This window comes from Pelophylax lessonae, assembly GCF_965119305.1.
Source record: "Pelophylax lessonae genome assembly, chromosome: 8".
Classification (NCBI taxonomy): domain Eukaryota; kingdom Metazoa; phylum Chordata; class Amphibia; order Anura; family Ranidae; genus Pelophylax; species Pelophylax lessonae.
Genome location: NC_138775.1, coordinates 262,766,821 through 262,782,817, shown reverse-complemented (window position 1 = coordinate 262,782,817; position 15,997 = coordinate 262,766,821). Strand labels below are relative to the sequence as shown.

Here is a 15,997-nt window from a genome sequence, read left to right as displayed (position 1 = left end):
CCCCTAGGGACACACTTAACCCCTCCCACTCCAATAAAGTTAACTCCTTCACTGCCAGTGTAATTTTTACAGTAACAGTGCATATGTATAGCACTGATTACTGCAGTAATGTCACTGGTAACCCCAAAAGTGTCAAAAATGTCAGTCAAGGGTCCGATCTGTCCGCCGCAATGTCGCAGTCCCGCAAAAAAAATCGCAGATCGCCGCCATTGCTCGTTAAAAAAAACAACAAAAATGACAAAAATCTTTCCCTTAGTTAGTAAACGCAATAACTTTTGCGCAAACCAATCAAAATACGCTTTTTGAGATTTTTTTTCCCAAACATAGGTAGCATAAAACAAATTGGCCTAAAATGTTAAAAAATTTTGATTTTTACATTTTTTTTGTGGAATTTCATATAAAAAAATGTGAAAAATATTGTTATTTTTACAAAATTGACGTTTTTTTTTGTTTATAGCGCATGATCAAAAAATCGCACAGGTGATCAAATACCACCAAAAGAAAGCTCTGTTTGTGGAAAAAAAAGGACGTCAAATTAGTTTAGGTACAGCGTCGCATGACCGCGCAATTGTCCGTTAAAGTCACGCAGTGCCGAATCGCAAAATAGGCCCTGGTCAGGAAGGGGGTAAAATCTTCCGGGGCTTAAGTGGTTAATATGTTAGCAAATAACACTTTATAGCTCTTTCCCTTCCTAGAAGGTTTGGAGACATGATATAATATTTTCTGCAGAGAAGTATGAATCATCCAAAACCTTTATATTGTTATTATATCCTGTCCTGTATAATGTAATTATATCCCATTATATCTCATTCTGTATAATGGTATTAGATCCCGTTATGTCCCATCCTGTATAATGTAATTATATCCTAGTATATCCTATCGCGTATAATGTTATTAGATCCCGTTATATCCTATCCTCTATAATGTTATTAGATTCCATTATATCCTATCCTGTATAATGTTATTAGATCCCATTATATTCGCTATCCTGTATAATGTTATTAGATCCCATTCTCGCTCTCTTCTCTCCTACTTGTCTGCTATCTGTTTGCTGGTGCCCTCCACTTGAGATGTCTTGTGTGTAGAAGTGGATTTGAAAACCTTTTTCATGCTCAGGGAGTATTTAGGCCAAGAGGTTCTTTGTGCAGGAATAAGATTTACAGCTTGGATGTCGTGGCTAAACAATAAACAGTCTGGGATGCAGGATGGTGTTCTTGCTCACAGACAGCGTACACAGCACAGAGGTTAAAAAACACATAGTGGCCCCCAGGCAGCGCTCTGTGATACTGAAGCATCATTAGTTCCTAATTTAAAGGTGTCCTTGTAGATCTGAGAGATAACTGGGTCACTTTAATTAGCATGAGTGGATTCCAAAATACCAAATCACGATGGCATCTTCGGGTGTAAAAAAAACAGAATTATATACTGTCATGCAATGAATACATAAGGTCCAATTAAAAAATATTTAAAGTATTAATTTGGTCCATCCTTGAGATTATAAGAGCCTCCACTCTTCTGTAAAGGCTTTCCTGAAGATTTTGGAGTGTGTCTGTGAGAATTTGTGCCCAATCAGCCAAGAGAGCATTTGCTAAAATAGGTACTGATGTTTATGAGAAGATCTGGCTTACAGTTGACATTGCAATTCGAAAGGCGTCCTATAGGTCAGGATAAAGTCCTCGTTACTTAGTTCCTCCTCAGCAAAGCTGCAATAACAAGCCTTTTATGGGCTTAAATGTGGGGCACAGTCCTGCTTGAAAAGAAATTGGTCTTTACCCAACTGTTGCCACATAGTAGAAAGCCTAATTTTTTGCCTAACTTCTACTGTGGTGCTCTTAGCCACATTCAACTCAGGTGCTGCCATGGCTCACAAATGCAAATGACATTTTTCCAGATGTTCTCTTATCAACTGGATCATGACAATTGCATTAACCACCTGGTTTCTGCTGGTCTGGAGGATCTGGAGGTTGTCAAGTTAGCAGTATCTATGCATGCCCGTTGATTGCCTGGGACTGTCCAAACATCAAGGACCCATGATCCTCATGGAAGTCACCATATACCCAACGCCTCAGCACAGTTTGGAGCTCATTTTTTTTTTTTGGAAGGGGAGGAGTCGTTAGCGTTTTTATAGGACTCCAAAGAACCGTGAGTTGCTAATGCCAACGGTCACCCTGGACCCATCAAACTGCATGCCTGGTGTTCTTTTTTAGCTGAACTTAGCCAGAGAAGAAAACCACGCACTACATACAAACAGTCTGAATGACTCTGAGGGGCTACCAGTTATTCTGGAATGGCCTTTCAACACCTGCTTCTGTAATGGGAGGACCTTTACCTTTTACAACAGGAGGAGCTCTTATATTCACTGAATATAAAATTACATAGGGGGATTTATGGAAAATATACCTGAAGGTGAACTTGCACTTTAAGCAGGGCCAGTGCTAGACTATTTTGTGCCCTAGGCAAGACCAGCTACTTGCACCCCCCCCCCCCCAAAAAAAAACTGCACACATTGCCCCCCTTCCTGTACATTATGCCCCCCCTTTAACCCTACATTTTCCTTCCTGTATACACTGTCCCCTCTAATCCTACACCCCCCCTTCCTTTCCACATTGCTCCCCTTTAACCCTACACCCCTTCCTGTACACACTGCCCCCCTTTCCTGTACACACTTCCCTCCTTTAATGCTACATTACCTTCCTGCCCACACTGCCCTCATTTATCATTACTCCCTTCCTGCAAACACTTACCCCATTTAATGCTATACCCCCTTTGTTTATACACTGCCCCCTTTAACCCTACACCCCCTTCCTATACACACTGCCCCCCTTTAACCCTTCACCCCTCTTCCTGTACACACTGCCCCCCTTCCTGCACACACTGCCCCCCTTAACCCTACACCCCCTTCTTGTATACACTTCCCCCTTTAACCCTACACCACCCTTCCTGTATACACTGCCCTCCTTTAACCCTACACCCCCTTCCCGCACAAACTGCCCCCCTTCCTGCTCTGAGTAGACTATACTCCACTGTGATGTGTGTTGCTCCCTCATTGAACTGATCTGAGCTGCCTTGCTGGACACAGTACCTGGTCTGTCCATCCCTGCTCAGTCCCACCACCCGGCCCAGTGTTTCCAGAGTTCATCCACCGGCTCCCACAACCTCCGGTTCTCACACTGCAGGTCAGTGACAGGAGAGGGGGCCTGGCAGGCGCAGCTTGCCCTCCAGATACCTCTCCGCCTGAACTCCTTTATCTCAGCTTGTAGCCCATGCACAGTCCCCCATATTGGGCATTCCCCTTCCTCCTCCGCAGGCAGACCGGCCACACTGACTTCTCCATCCCAAGCTCCATGCTGGTGGGCAATGACAGGCAGCGATTGGAGGCTTAGGGCTGACTTCAGCTGCAGCGAGTGGCGATCTCCATCATCCAGTGAATGACCTTGTCTGGTGCCAGGATCTCAGCTGGAGGGAGAGAGATGGTGGCTCTAGAGGTGACATCCATTGGGGATGAGGAGGTGATAGAAGAGGAATGTGGCACTGGCCATGGCTTTGCCCTAGGTGGCAGTGAGCCCTAGGCGGCTGCCTAGATTGCCTAGTGGTAGCACCGGCACTAACTTGTTGTCTTGTTGTCTCCTGCAGGCAGAACCCAGACAGCACCTGGATATGTAGTTCCTGAGGCTTGTCATGTGCAACTCCCCCTCTGCTTTTTGTGTCACCTATCAAATTCAAACTTCCAAGGCAAACTTGAATCTGACTAATTGTTATGAAAAACTTTTAATTCTGACATTTTTCTTCACAAAGCTTCCTTTAGAGGAAGCCTGCAGAGTGTGCTTGGGAATTCTCTTCCTGCATCACAGCAGGAGTTCCCAGGTCACCAAGATTACTTACTTACTTACTTACTTACTTGGTAATTCAGTGGACTTGTGCACTACAGCAGTACCGGGGTAAAAAAGTAGTTTTTTTCTTTCGTTTCAATTTTGACTGGCGTGTACCTACAACATTTACTGTTCTGAAAACGAACGTGACAAAAAATATAAATGAAATAGGTTACTAATGTATTTAGTATGTTTTACATTTTATTACATTTCCATTTGTTTTTATATCCATATGTAGATTTGCACGCCGGATCTGGTGGTATTTTTGGCCTGCGCCAACCACAAATTGAAGGAAAGGTTGCTAAAGCGAGCAGAGCAACAGGGGCGTCCGGATGACAACCTTAAGGCGATACAGAGAAGATTAATAAACTTTAAACAGAATGCTGTACCTCTGGTCAACTACTTCCAGGAGAAAGGTCTAGTGATCACAGTGAGTAACCACAATCTTCCAAAACATTTCTAATTTGTTCTAATTAATATTTAACGTTGACATAAAGGCTAAGTAATAACTATTTAAAACCAAAAAAAATCCTCCACCCTGAGCTTTGGCTCCTAAATTTGGTTTTACTTTTCCACTTTTGCAATGCCTTCTGTTCTCTGTATATCATTTTTCAAAAAGAGATGAAAGGGTATGCATGATAGAAATGAAAAAAACTGTGAGCCATTTAAAGCCCAGCTTCAGGGCTTACAACAACAAAACAACATCTCTTGCAACTCAAGGATTACATTTTCAATACTTCTTGGGGATGAAGAATAAGATGTAATACTTGCCTCACTTCTCACTCTGGCATTCACTTTTGCACCGGCTAATGGACAATCCCTCATTGTCCCCACGTAAAATGCATGGCTATTTGCCCTGCATTGTACTTGATGACGCCATCATGCGACCATGGCTCGAAGTGCCTTATAGAAAAAGCTCCAGTATTACACCTCATTCCTTATCCCCTAGATTTTAATAAATAAGTAACCCTATCAGCATGGGGGGGGGGGGGGGGAGGGGGCACTGCAAAATCTATTTTTTTTTTTAATTCCCAACAAATAGTGTTATTTGGCATAATTGTATCCAAAATATGTTAGCATAATGCAAGTAGGAAGGGGTTCATATGATCTTCGTCCCTTTGTTTTTAAGAACGACACCCAATGCAGAGCTTGTTGATTGTGGTAACAAGCTACCCACATGTCTATTTCTCTCTCTAATGACTCCGCCAACCACCAGGTGGAGGAAGCCTCTTCAGAAGCAGTTATCAACATAATATTTTTAAAAGCTTTAGTGTTGAAACCAATTTAGCTGGCTTTGACTGGCATCCCCGATGATGCCAAGTCCCTGTTCTTCCCTTCTCATCTCGCCCTTGCACTGTCTTCTTCTTTCCTTTCTTTTGTTCTTTCTTTCTTGACGTGTCCCTATACACTCTTTCGATTTTTATGTGTGTCCGGGACCAACCGCAATGTTGTCCTGGTTTGCATTGCTAGCTACGGGGATCTCCCCAGAACTTTTCCTGTGTTGTATTTATATTTATTACGATTGACTGTGGAGGATGTTCCTCCTTATTTGTTCATACTGTGTAAGTCTGTCTTTACCCATATTTAAAAAGAAAACTTGTGATAACGCTGCCTCTAAATCAACGTAAAAATATTAACTAGAACGTGACAAAAAATGACTAAATAGGTAAGTGTTTCATATTTATAAGGTGCCAGTGCAAATTAAATCCATAAACAAACACATAATGCAAAAAAAGGCCAATGCAATAAATAATAAAGCTTTTTATAGCTTGTGCAATCAAAAAAGTCTCTATTTGATAAGGTACTTCATAGGGATGACACCACAACAAAGCATAAACGCAGATCAATCTGATGGGCCAAACTCTGGTGTTCAGGTTCCTTTAGGAACGATGGAATTCCCTCTCCAAGATGGCTCCACACAGCTCACACATAGGTCATAGGCAACAAACAGAAAAAACAGCCTCTAATAGTGCAGTACCTGGGTTATTAGGCTCAACACACCACACATAACCCACTTCATAAAATGCACTCACATTTATTAGGTAAAAAGCAAGCATATAATAAAATCCAGCTTCTCACGTGATCCAGTGAAAACTTTTGCCGCCAGGCTCAACCTCTATGGGTTACGCCACTGATGCACGTGGCTTCATCTGGAGGGAATCTGTTCTGTTCTGTGCGGTGTGTTAAGCCTAATAACCCAGGTACTGGCTGTTGGGGTCTATAATGGAGGTGAGCTTGCACTTCACCTAGTGAAAGGAGCACGAGAGGAAAATTCTCGTTACACTGTGGTATCATACCTTTGAAGCAAGCACCTTATCAAATATAGACTTTTTTGATTGCACAAGCTTTAAGAAGCTTTATTATTTATTGCATTAGCCTTTTTTGCACTATATGTTTGTTTATGGATTTAATTTGCACTGGCACTATATATATATATATATATATATATATATATATATATATATATATATATATATATATATGAACCACTTATCTATTTAGTCATTTCTTATCACTTTCTAGTTATTATTTTTACGTTAATTTAGAGGAAGCGCGATCACAAATTTTAATATTTATTGCAGAATGTGGGAACACATTTGGTGATTGCAGCAGCTGCACCCTATGATTTCATAATTCCTATCAATAGGTGGCAGCGCGCTGCTACCACACTTATATACTGTTTTTACCCATGTCGCCAGTCCTAGCCCCTGCATGGGCAGATTAGGTGCTTTTAATTGTTACTTTGCTTTAATGGAATAATTTAATAAAATTGATTGAAACAGAAAAAGTATTTGGTGTAGAAACAAACTCCACCAACAAACATGGACATCTCTAGCTATAGTGTTAAATACTTTTAAGAGGCTTTGCCATTTAAAAGTAAATTTCACGCCTTGGCACACTTTAGGAAATCATACTCATTAGGGACATGATATTAGCCATGTACTCTTTTATTTAGCTAGAAAGAAATGAGAAAGGGTAGGTCTAAAAGTCGGTGGGCCCCAAACACATTAAAAAAACCAATCAAGCAGGCCCAAGTGTTACAAAGCTTTTGGTAGTTCCAAAGAAGCGTACACTGAATCTGTAAGGTGGATGGCCAGCTGTAGGCATCTCATTGATTACATCTAGATTCTGATGAGTTGTTCATTCCAAGTCCGACAAGAGCTGTCAATGGTGGTGATTTTTTTTTAAATTAGTAATCTAAATTCTATACTGAGCTCACAAATCTCTGAACTGCTTCAGAATGGAATGTCATTGGAAAACACTTTGATCTTCTTGTGGCAGGTTCTTTTGGCTGATAAGAGGCAAGGAATCCATTTAATCTATTGATAGTGGCCAGCAAGCTTGAGACAGCTGTATATAGTTTGGAATAGGCAGCTTTATAATAATAGAGTGTGTATGTGCTGTAAACCAAAGGTCCTGGTTGTACAACTGTGCTAGGGGTATTAGGCCTGTTGCTTATGTAAAGTCCATCTAAACCCACTAGCCCATTTCTCCGTAGCGTGCTGCTGTCTAAAGCTGGATACACAATATACAACTTTTGTTGTCAGATTTCCTTTAGATTTACCTTTTCTATGTAGTGCAAGGCCCTGCCAGATTGCATACAAATTGAAAGTGTTTAGGTTTGACCTCATATTATATGGTTTTGGTAAGTCTGAAGGAAAAAATCTAAAGAAAATTGTATAGTGTGTATGGCACTAGGCATAGGGTGTCTCCATTGCTATCCATCAGTAGAGGAGCCACCTGAAGACAAGAAATGTATTACTGGCTGGGTCACCAGGTGAAAATGAAAGGGAAAAAAATACAAAAAGAAAACCAGTGCAGCCACCACATCTAAGGATTGGTAAACTGCAACATATTACAACTTTGCTTTTGAATTCTGCCAAGCTTTAGGCTCCATTCACCTGAGCATATTGTTTTCAGGCGTTTTATTGGGCTTTTTTCAGCATTTTTTTAGGCTTTTTTCTAGCTTTTTCAGGTGTTTTTCTGGCTTTTTTTCAGGCATTTTTTCTGGGTTTTTTTCTGGCGTTTTTTCTGGGTTTTTTTCAGGCATTTTTTCAGGCGTTTTTTCTAGCTTTTTCAGGCGTTTTTCTGGCTTTTTTTTTCAGGCGTTTTTTCTGGCTTTTTTTCAGGCATTTTTTCTGGCTTTTCTTTCAGGTGTTTTTTTGCAGGTGTTTGGAGGAAGGCATTGACATCTAACAAAAATGTTTGTAATCTGCCAAAAAAGAAGCTCATGTACTTTTTTGAGCTTCCGGCGTCTTGCTTCAGGCGACAAAACACTTAGATGTGAACAGGGGCCATTGAAATGAATGGGATTTTGCTTGTTGGGCGTTTTGAGACTTCAGAGATGAGCGTTTTACGAGCTGAAATACGTTCAGGTGTGAACGGGGCCTTAATGAATGATTTGCATGCCTCTGACCTCTTTGATAAATGAGTAATAAATTCTATATTTTGGGGATTTGTGTTGGAAGTGAGACTTGCAGATACCTTGAGTTTTAAGAAGGGTCTACTGGGCTATTTTTTTATTTTTTTTTTTTATGTTTTCCAAACTGTGTGATCCTTTCTTGGACGTGGCCTAAAAAAATCATAGAAATATAGTCTACTAATGCTTTCGTTTTTGACAGATACAATTGGATTTTGGGATCAATTGTATTGAAACAAGTACCTGTAGTGGTGGATATTAAAGTGGTATTAAACCCAAAATCAAACATTTATTATATTGCAGCTTACCATTTTCTAGATGTGCATTTGTTTTCTTTTTTTAGGCTTTCTTCCCTCTATTTTCATCTGGTGATCAGGCCAGCAAGCCTGTTGTTTTTCAAAAGAACAAGCTCTTCTAAAGAGTGTGTCAGTAACAGAGGTTAGACAAACCATTTAACACTGACAGGACTGCTTTCAATGACCAGCGTAATTTTTTTATGTAAGACCTTTATCTCAAAAGGGAAAAAAACGAACTGCTGGTACATCTAAAGCCCCGTACACACGCAACGATTATCGGCCGACCGATCGTCCGTCTTTTGTCCAGAGTTGTGTTTTGTTGGTTGGAATGTGCCTAGACTGCACACAAATTTTCTCGCCCAACAAAATTCTACTTCAGAAGTGATGTCATGTGTTGGGTTGCTTTCTTTGTGTTCTTTCTTCACTGAGCATGCCCAGACTTGCTCATCAGATTTTTTCCCTGTCGAAATCTGTACTGACTGCACGAAAATCGGCCGTTGTGTGGACGGCCAACAAAAATTTTATAGTCTGCACACCAGATTTTTTTCGGCCGAAAAGTCGGAGTTGGTTGTCGGAAGCATCATACTAACAAGCCGAAAATCGGCCGATCGGTCGTCGGATGAAAATTCCCTGCCAGTTTTCGACGCGTGTGTACGGGGCTTAACACTGCCTTCCCACAAGAACAGCAATTCTGCTGTCCAAAGGTGTCCCCTGTGCTCCTTCATCCAGAGTGGGGCACTCTAATACAGGCGGTGTGTTAAGGCCCGTACACACGTACCGATCGTCGGCATACAAACGTCGGTGGACGAAGGATCTGCCGATTGTACGCGTGTTAGTATGGTGCCTCCGACAGATGTCTGCGCACAATCCGCGGACAAAAGTCTTTCTTGCAAACATGAAAATATTTGTATGCCGACACCAGAACGGACGATTGTTCGCCTGTCAGTACACAATTCGGCCGACAGACCGCAGATTTGCAAGACTGGGCATGCTCAGAAAATAGAAAACACAGGGAAAGTTAACCATTACATGACATCACTTCTGCAGTCGGCGGACAAAATTCTTGTGCTGTCCTTGTGCTGTCTTTGCACTTTTCAGCAGACACCGACATCCCGGGGAGAAAAGAGGAACATTTGTAAGCCGACCATCGGTACGTGTGTACGGGGCTTTACTGGCCAGATCACCAGGTGACAACAGAAGTAAAAAAGCCTAAGAAAAGAAAACAAATGCAGCCACCACCACATCTAATGATTGGTAATGATTGGTAAGCTGCAATATATTACATTTTTGGTTTTGGGAATAATACCGCTTTAAGGCTGGTCCTCAAGCAGTTACATTTTTTTGCCTCTGTTCCAAAACAATTAAGAAGGCCAAACGGTTTGAGATGGCCGGGGCCCCATCTGAGCTCTCAGAGGGCCTGAGCAGAGATACACAATTCCTGGGGTGATCAGTCCGTATCCTCTGAGCTCCGGAGATGGAAGGAGATTCACTCTTGTGTAAAAGTTTTTAATTGCTTTTTTTTCTTCAGTGATAAATTTGCAGCTGAGTTTCTCTTGTCTGATGTGATGATCTAGCAGAGCTTTGTGACTCATTTGCGCGTTGTTATTCCTCGCCATCTGCTATGTGGAGTCATTTTAAAAATAAGTTACTTTCTTCATTTTTATTTTTTTAATCGTCCGCTGTGGAAAAGTCACAGCTTGTTTTTGTGACTTATTTTTCTTTCCTTGTTATGTGGCACTTTATGTAGCATTTATTTTAATGCAGACAGCGCATTGTGTATTTTATTTTTTTTTTTTTTATTTAAAAAAAGGACCCTGAGAAAGGATTAAATAATTATTGATATTCAGATAAAATTATGATTGTTCAGGCTTACCTTTGAGGCTAAAGGCCCGTACACACGATAAGAAAATCTCTAGGGAAAATTCGTCTGACGACCGATCTGCCGATTTTCGGATTGTTAGTATGGTGCTTTCGACAGCCGACTCAGACTTTTTCGGCTGACAAAATCCTGATGTGCAGGCTATAAAATTTTTGTCGTCCGTAATACAACGTCTGATTTTCGTCTCGTCCGAAAATCTTAAGAGCAAGACTAGACATGCTCAGAGACGAAAGAACACATACAAAGCAATCCAACACATGACATCACTTCTGAAGTAGAATTCTGTCGTACGGAAAAATTCGTATGAAAATAACATCTTCACTTTCCACATCAGACTAGCATGCCACAAAAAATGGACGACAGATCGTTCGATAATCTTATCGTGTGTACGGGGCTTTAGTTCACATGTAGGCGTTTTGGGGCGTTTTTGGGGCGTTTTTCTGCTCTAAGATCAGCTCAAAAAACGCCCAACAAGACAAATCCTATTCATTTCAATTTCAATTGAAGTTTTAACCACTTGCCGACCGCCGCAAGCACATATAGTGCGGCGGTCAGCCCCGGCCAGGCAAAGTGACGTATATATACGTCACTAGCCTGTCACCGGCTTGTGAGCCAATAGCGGGCGAGCACGCTCCCGCTGAGGCGCACGCCCGCCGCGGCTCGTTCACTAAGGAGTCAGTGCCTGTGACCGGCGGACCCGATGTCCGCCGGTCACTCGGCGATCGTGGGTAGAGAGAGAGAAAGGCAGGCGGCTAATGTAAACAAGCCGCCTGTCATTCTCCCCTGTGTAAAAATGGAGATCAGACGGTTCTACTATGTAGGACCGTTGATCTCTGTTTTTACAATAGTAGACATGTCCCATTACAGTTAGAAGCACGCCCCCTAGGACACACTTAACCCCTCCCTCTCCAATACAGTTAACCCCTTCCCTGCCATATGTATAGCACTGATTACTGCAGTAATGTCACTGGTAACCCCAAAAGTGTCAAAAATGTCAGTCAAGGGTCCGATCTGTCCGCCGCAATGTCGCAGTACTGCAAAAGAAATCGCAGTTCGCCGCAGATTAAACACTGAAAGAAGAGCTGAAGTTTGGAGTGTGGCTTTTACTTTACACTTTTATTTACTTCAATTTGTAACTCATTTTAACTCATTAGTCTAAAATCTATTTCCAATTTTTTTGGGCCAAATTGGGATACCACCTACTTTGTGTTTGGTACATTTTCCCATTTATGTAGCATAACGTAAAAAAAAAAAAAAAAAAACACATCAAAAACATCTCTGTCCTACATTACTTACTTTACTGCTTACTTGCTACAATCCCCTTCTATGCAGAGATGTATAGTAACTAAGAACTACTTCACTACTGTACTTAAGTACTGAAAGGCGGTATCTGTACTTTCCTAGAGTAGAATTTTTTTCTCCTACTTCCACTTTTACTTCACTACATTTTTTCAATGATTTCAATACTTCTACTCCGATATTTTTTTTTTGTGCTGCATAGTTACTCGTTACAATTATAAAAATTACCACTGCCAGAACAGTAGATGGCAGGTTTCATGAAGCTCAAAACATGTGTATTATCAGCGCATACGAAAATAAATGCTACTGTATGTATAAATAAAAGCTGCATTTGAAATAATAAAAAACAATATGATGTTCAAACTTTTGACTTCTTTCTTTAATAACTGCATAACACAGTACTGGTACTTTTACTTTCAGTACTTGAGTAGCAAAATTTAAAAAAAAGCTACTTGCATTACTTAAGTACAAAAAATGTTGAATACTTTAGTACTTCTACTCAAGTCACTTTTTGATTGAGCACTTCCACTTCTACTCAAGTCACTTTTTGATCGAGCACTTGTACTTTTACTCAAGTATGGGTTTCAAGTACTTTATACAACTCTGCTTCTATGTAATGTTAAAGTGACACTTAGGCTCCGTTTCCACTGCCGCAGCTACGAAGTCCTGCTACTTCTAGCGCGACTTCGTAGCGAAAGTAAACTGCGGCTTTCAGTGCGACTTGTCCCTCATTATAGAGGGAAGTCGCACTGAAGCCGGCTCAAAAGTAGTGCACAAACTACTTTTGAAGTCGCCGCAACTGAAGTCGCGGCAGTGGAAATGGGCCGAATTGAAATCAATGGCTTTTGACTTGCTGTGCGACTTGACATGTGTCAAGTCGCACAGCAAGTCGCACTAGTGGAAACCGGGACTAAACCAGACTTTTTCAACCAGGGTGTCCAGGTACCCTGGGGTGCCTTCAGGTTTCTTCAGGGGTGCCTTGGCAAAATGGCTAAAAATTGCCCAAAAATGTTATAGAAGCCAGCGTGTGGCTTCTAGCTCCTGGCATCCGAATAACCAATGGCATCATCAGTTGATATGGAGGAAGTCAGTCGTCTGCATAGAATCCTTGTTTGACTCTCCCCTGCCCCTCTCCATCAGAGTTGGGGGTCACATTAGCTGAATGATGGAGAAAAACTGAGGGAGAAGAGAAACATTGGAATACTAGGCAGTACCGGTTTAACAAAGTGTATTTGCTTTGTAAGAATAATCTAACGTTGGGTGTCCTACTTGTTTGGATGTTGCTGCGTTATGAAAAACAATTAGAATATTTTTTACATTTTAGAATGGGGCGCCTTGAGACTGGCCATAAGTTTTAAAGGGTGCCTTGATTGAAAAAAGTTTGGGAAACACTGCACTAAATATCCTTTTTCTCCAAAAATAATGTATACACATCCACTGCTTAATGACCCTGTAATCTATTTTTCATAAAATTGTGTTTTATTTTTTTTGTCTTTTTTTGCCTCCTTGTATTGTCCTCTGTGAGCTCCTGAATCTCTCTTCCATAGTCCTTCCCAGGAGCAAGCATGGGAGGGTGGCTACGTTCCTACATACAGTGGGAACATGGAGAACAAACGTAGCCACCCTCTAACAGGGGATCAGATTACAGCAGCATTAGAAAAAAATGGAAATTTGGAGGAGATTGAGAGCAATAGAAGGGATTTTTTTTATGTTAACAATACATACTTCAACATATTTTTTAAACCAGAGTTTAGTGTCACTTTAAAGTGGAATTCCTGCCTAACCATAACTTTTTTTAAAGAATTTCCTCTCTCCCCTCTTGCTAGCTATCCTGTCTACCTCATGTAAAAAAAGATATGTATACGTAGCTATTTTCAGTCCTTGTCCGCTCACATGATCAGCAGCTCCAGCTCCCCTCTGCCGGTCAGCAGTCGGCTGCAGGGGAGAGGAAGGAGCACCAACAACAGCTAGGCTATGGAAGCCTATGGGTGGCATGAGGCATCACGGGACCAGACCAGGGCGGGCTGACAAACAGGCAAGTATACTGATTATTTGTTTACATACAGTAGACAGGATAGGTAGTAGAAGGTGAGAGGGGACATTTTTGAGAATAGTTACAGTATGTTTAGCAGTGGCGGCCCGTGCATAGGGGGCGCCAGGGCGCCGCCCCCCTACCCCTAAAAAAAAGAAAAAAAAAAAAAAAAAACAAAACGAACAAATAAAGTTGTTCAAAAAAAAAATTGGGTTCGCCGGCCTGAACCCGAAGGAACTGGTGGCTGGGGGGGGGTGGGGTTACGTCCCAGAAGAGGCGCCGATTGGCTGCCTTCTGGGGGGGTAGGGGGGTATCCAGGGCGCAAGTCTTTGCGGTTGGACACCCCCACTTTCTGATATCCTGGCTGTGATTGGTCCAGTCTACAGCCTGGACCAATCATCATCCAGGATATCGCTGACGTCGCAATGGGGGTGGTGCCGGTGCGTGCGTCAGTCACTCACCGTCACCGCCGCTCAGAGAAGAGGAGAGGCCGCCCGCCGGTTCCCGCCGCCGAGACGACGAGGGAGAAGGTCCCGCCGCAGAAGAGGAAGAAGCTGAGCCGCCCCGCCGCCAGGTAAGTTTGAAGGGAGCACGCACGCTGGCACTCTGCAATCATTGGGGGACAATGCTGTGGTGCTCTGCAATCATTGGGGGACAATGCTGGCACTCTGCAATCATTGGGGGACAATGCTGTGGTGCTCTGCAATCATTGGGGGGCAATGCTGGCACTCTGCAATCATTGGGGGACAATGCTGTGGCGCTCTGCAATCATTGGGGGACAATGCTGTGGCGCTCTGCAATCATTGGGGGACAATGCTGGCACTCTGCAATCATTGGGGGACAATGCTGTGGCGCTCTGCAATCATTGGGGGACAATGCTGGCACTCTGCAATCATTGGGGGACAATGCTGGCGCTCTGCAATCATTGGGGGACAATGCTGGCGCTCTGCAATCATTGGGGGACAATGCTGTGGCACTCTGCAATCATTGGGGTACAATGCTGTGGCACTCTGCAATCATTGGGGGACAATGCTGGCACTCTGCAATCATTGGGGGACAATGCTGTGGCGCTCTGCAAACATTGGGGTACAATGCTGTGGCACTCTGCAATCATTGGGGGGCAATGCTGGCACTCTGCAATCATTGGGGGACAATGCTGTGGCGCTCTGCAATCATTGGGGGACAATGCTGTGGCACTCTGCAATCATTGGGGGACAATGCTGTGGCGCTCTGCAATCATTGAGGGACAATGCTGTGGCGCTCTGCAATCATTGGGGGACAATGCTGTGGCACTCTGCAATCATTGGGGGACAATGCTGTGGCGCTCTGCAATCATTGGGGGACAATGCTGGCGCTCTGCAATCATTGGGGGACAATGCTGTGGCACTCTGCAATCATTGGGGGACAATGCTGTGGCGCTCTGCAATCATTGGGGGACAATGCTGTGGCGCTCTGCAATCATTGGGGGACAATGCTGTGGCGCTCTGCAATCATTGGGGGACAAAGCTGTGGCGCTCTGCAATCATTGGGGGACAATGCTGGCGCTCTGCAATCATTGGGGGACAATGCTGTGGCACTCTGCAATCATTGGGGGACAATGCTGTGGCGCTCTGCAATCATTGGGGGACAATGCTGTGGCGCTCTGCAATCATTGGGGGACAATGCTGTGGCGCTCTGCAATCATTGGGGACAATGCTGTGGCGCTCTGCAGTGATTGGGGACAATGCTGTGGCGCTCTGCATTGAAAGGGGCTCGCACGCTGAACTCTGCATTGATGGGGGCACGGAACAGTTGCATTGAAGGGGGCATGCACGCTGAACTCTGCACAGTGTTTATTGCATTGAAGGGGGCACAGCACAGTTGCATTGAAGGGGGCATGCACGCTGAACTCTGCATTGTTGGGGCACAGCACAGAGTTCATTGCATTGAAGGGGGCACAGTGTTTATTGCATTGAAGGGGGCACAGCACAGTGTTTATTGCATTGAAGGGGGCACAGCACAGTGTTTATTGCATTGAAGGGGGCACAGCACAGTGTTGCATTGAAGGGGGCATGCACGCTGAACTCTGCATTGTTGGGGCACAGCACAGTGTTCATTGCATTGAAGGGGGCATAGCACAGTGTTTATTGCATTAAAGGGGGCACAGCACAGTGTTTATTGCATTGAAGGGGGCACAGCACATTGTTCATTGCATTGAAGGGG

At 43.2% G+C, this 15,997-nt stretch overlaps 1 protein-coding gene across 1 annotated transcript in view; it reads left to right on the top strand.

Annotated features, from left to right (window-relative positions):
• Window positions 1–15,997, top strand: part of AK5 (adenylate kinase 5) — a 374,733-nt gene that overhangs the window by 76,473 nt on the left and 282,263 nt on the right. The window contains exon 6 of the mRNA XM_082266224.1: window positions 4,108–4,299. Coding sequence (XP_082122350.1) covers window positions 4,108–4,299 — 192 coding nt within the window. The remainder of the gene's footprint in view (window positions 1–4,107; window positions 4,300–15,997) is intronic.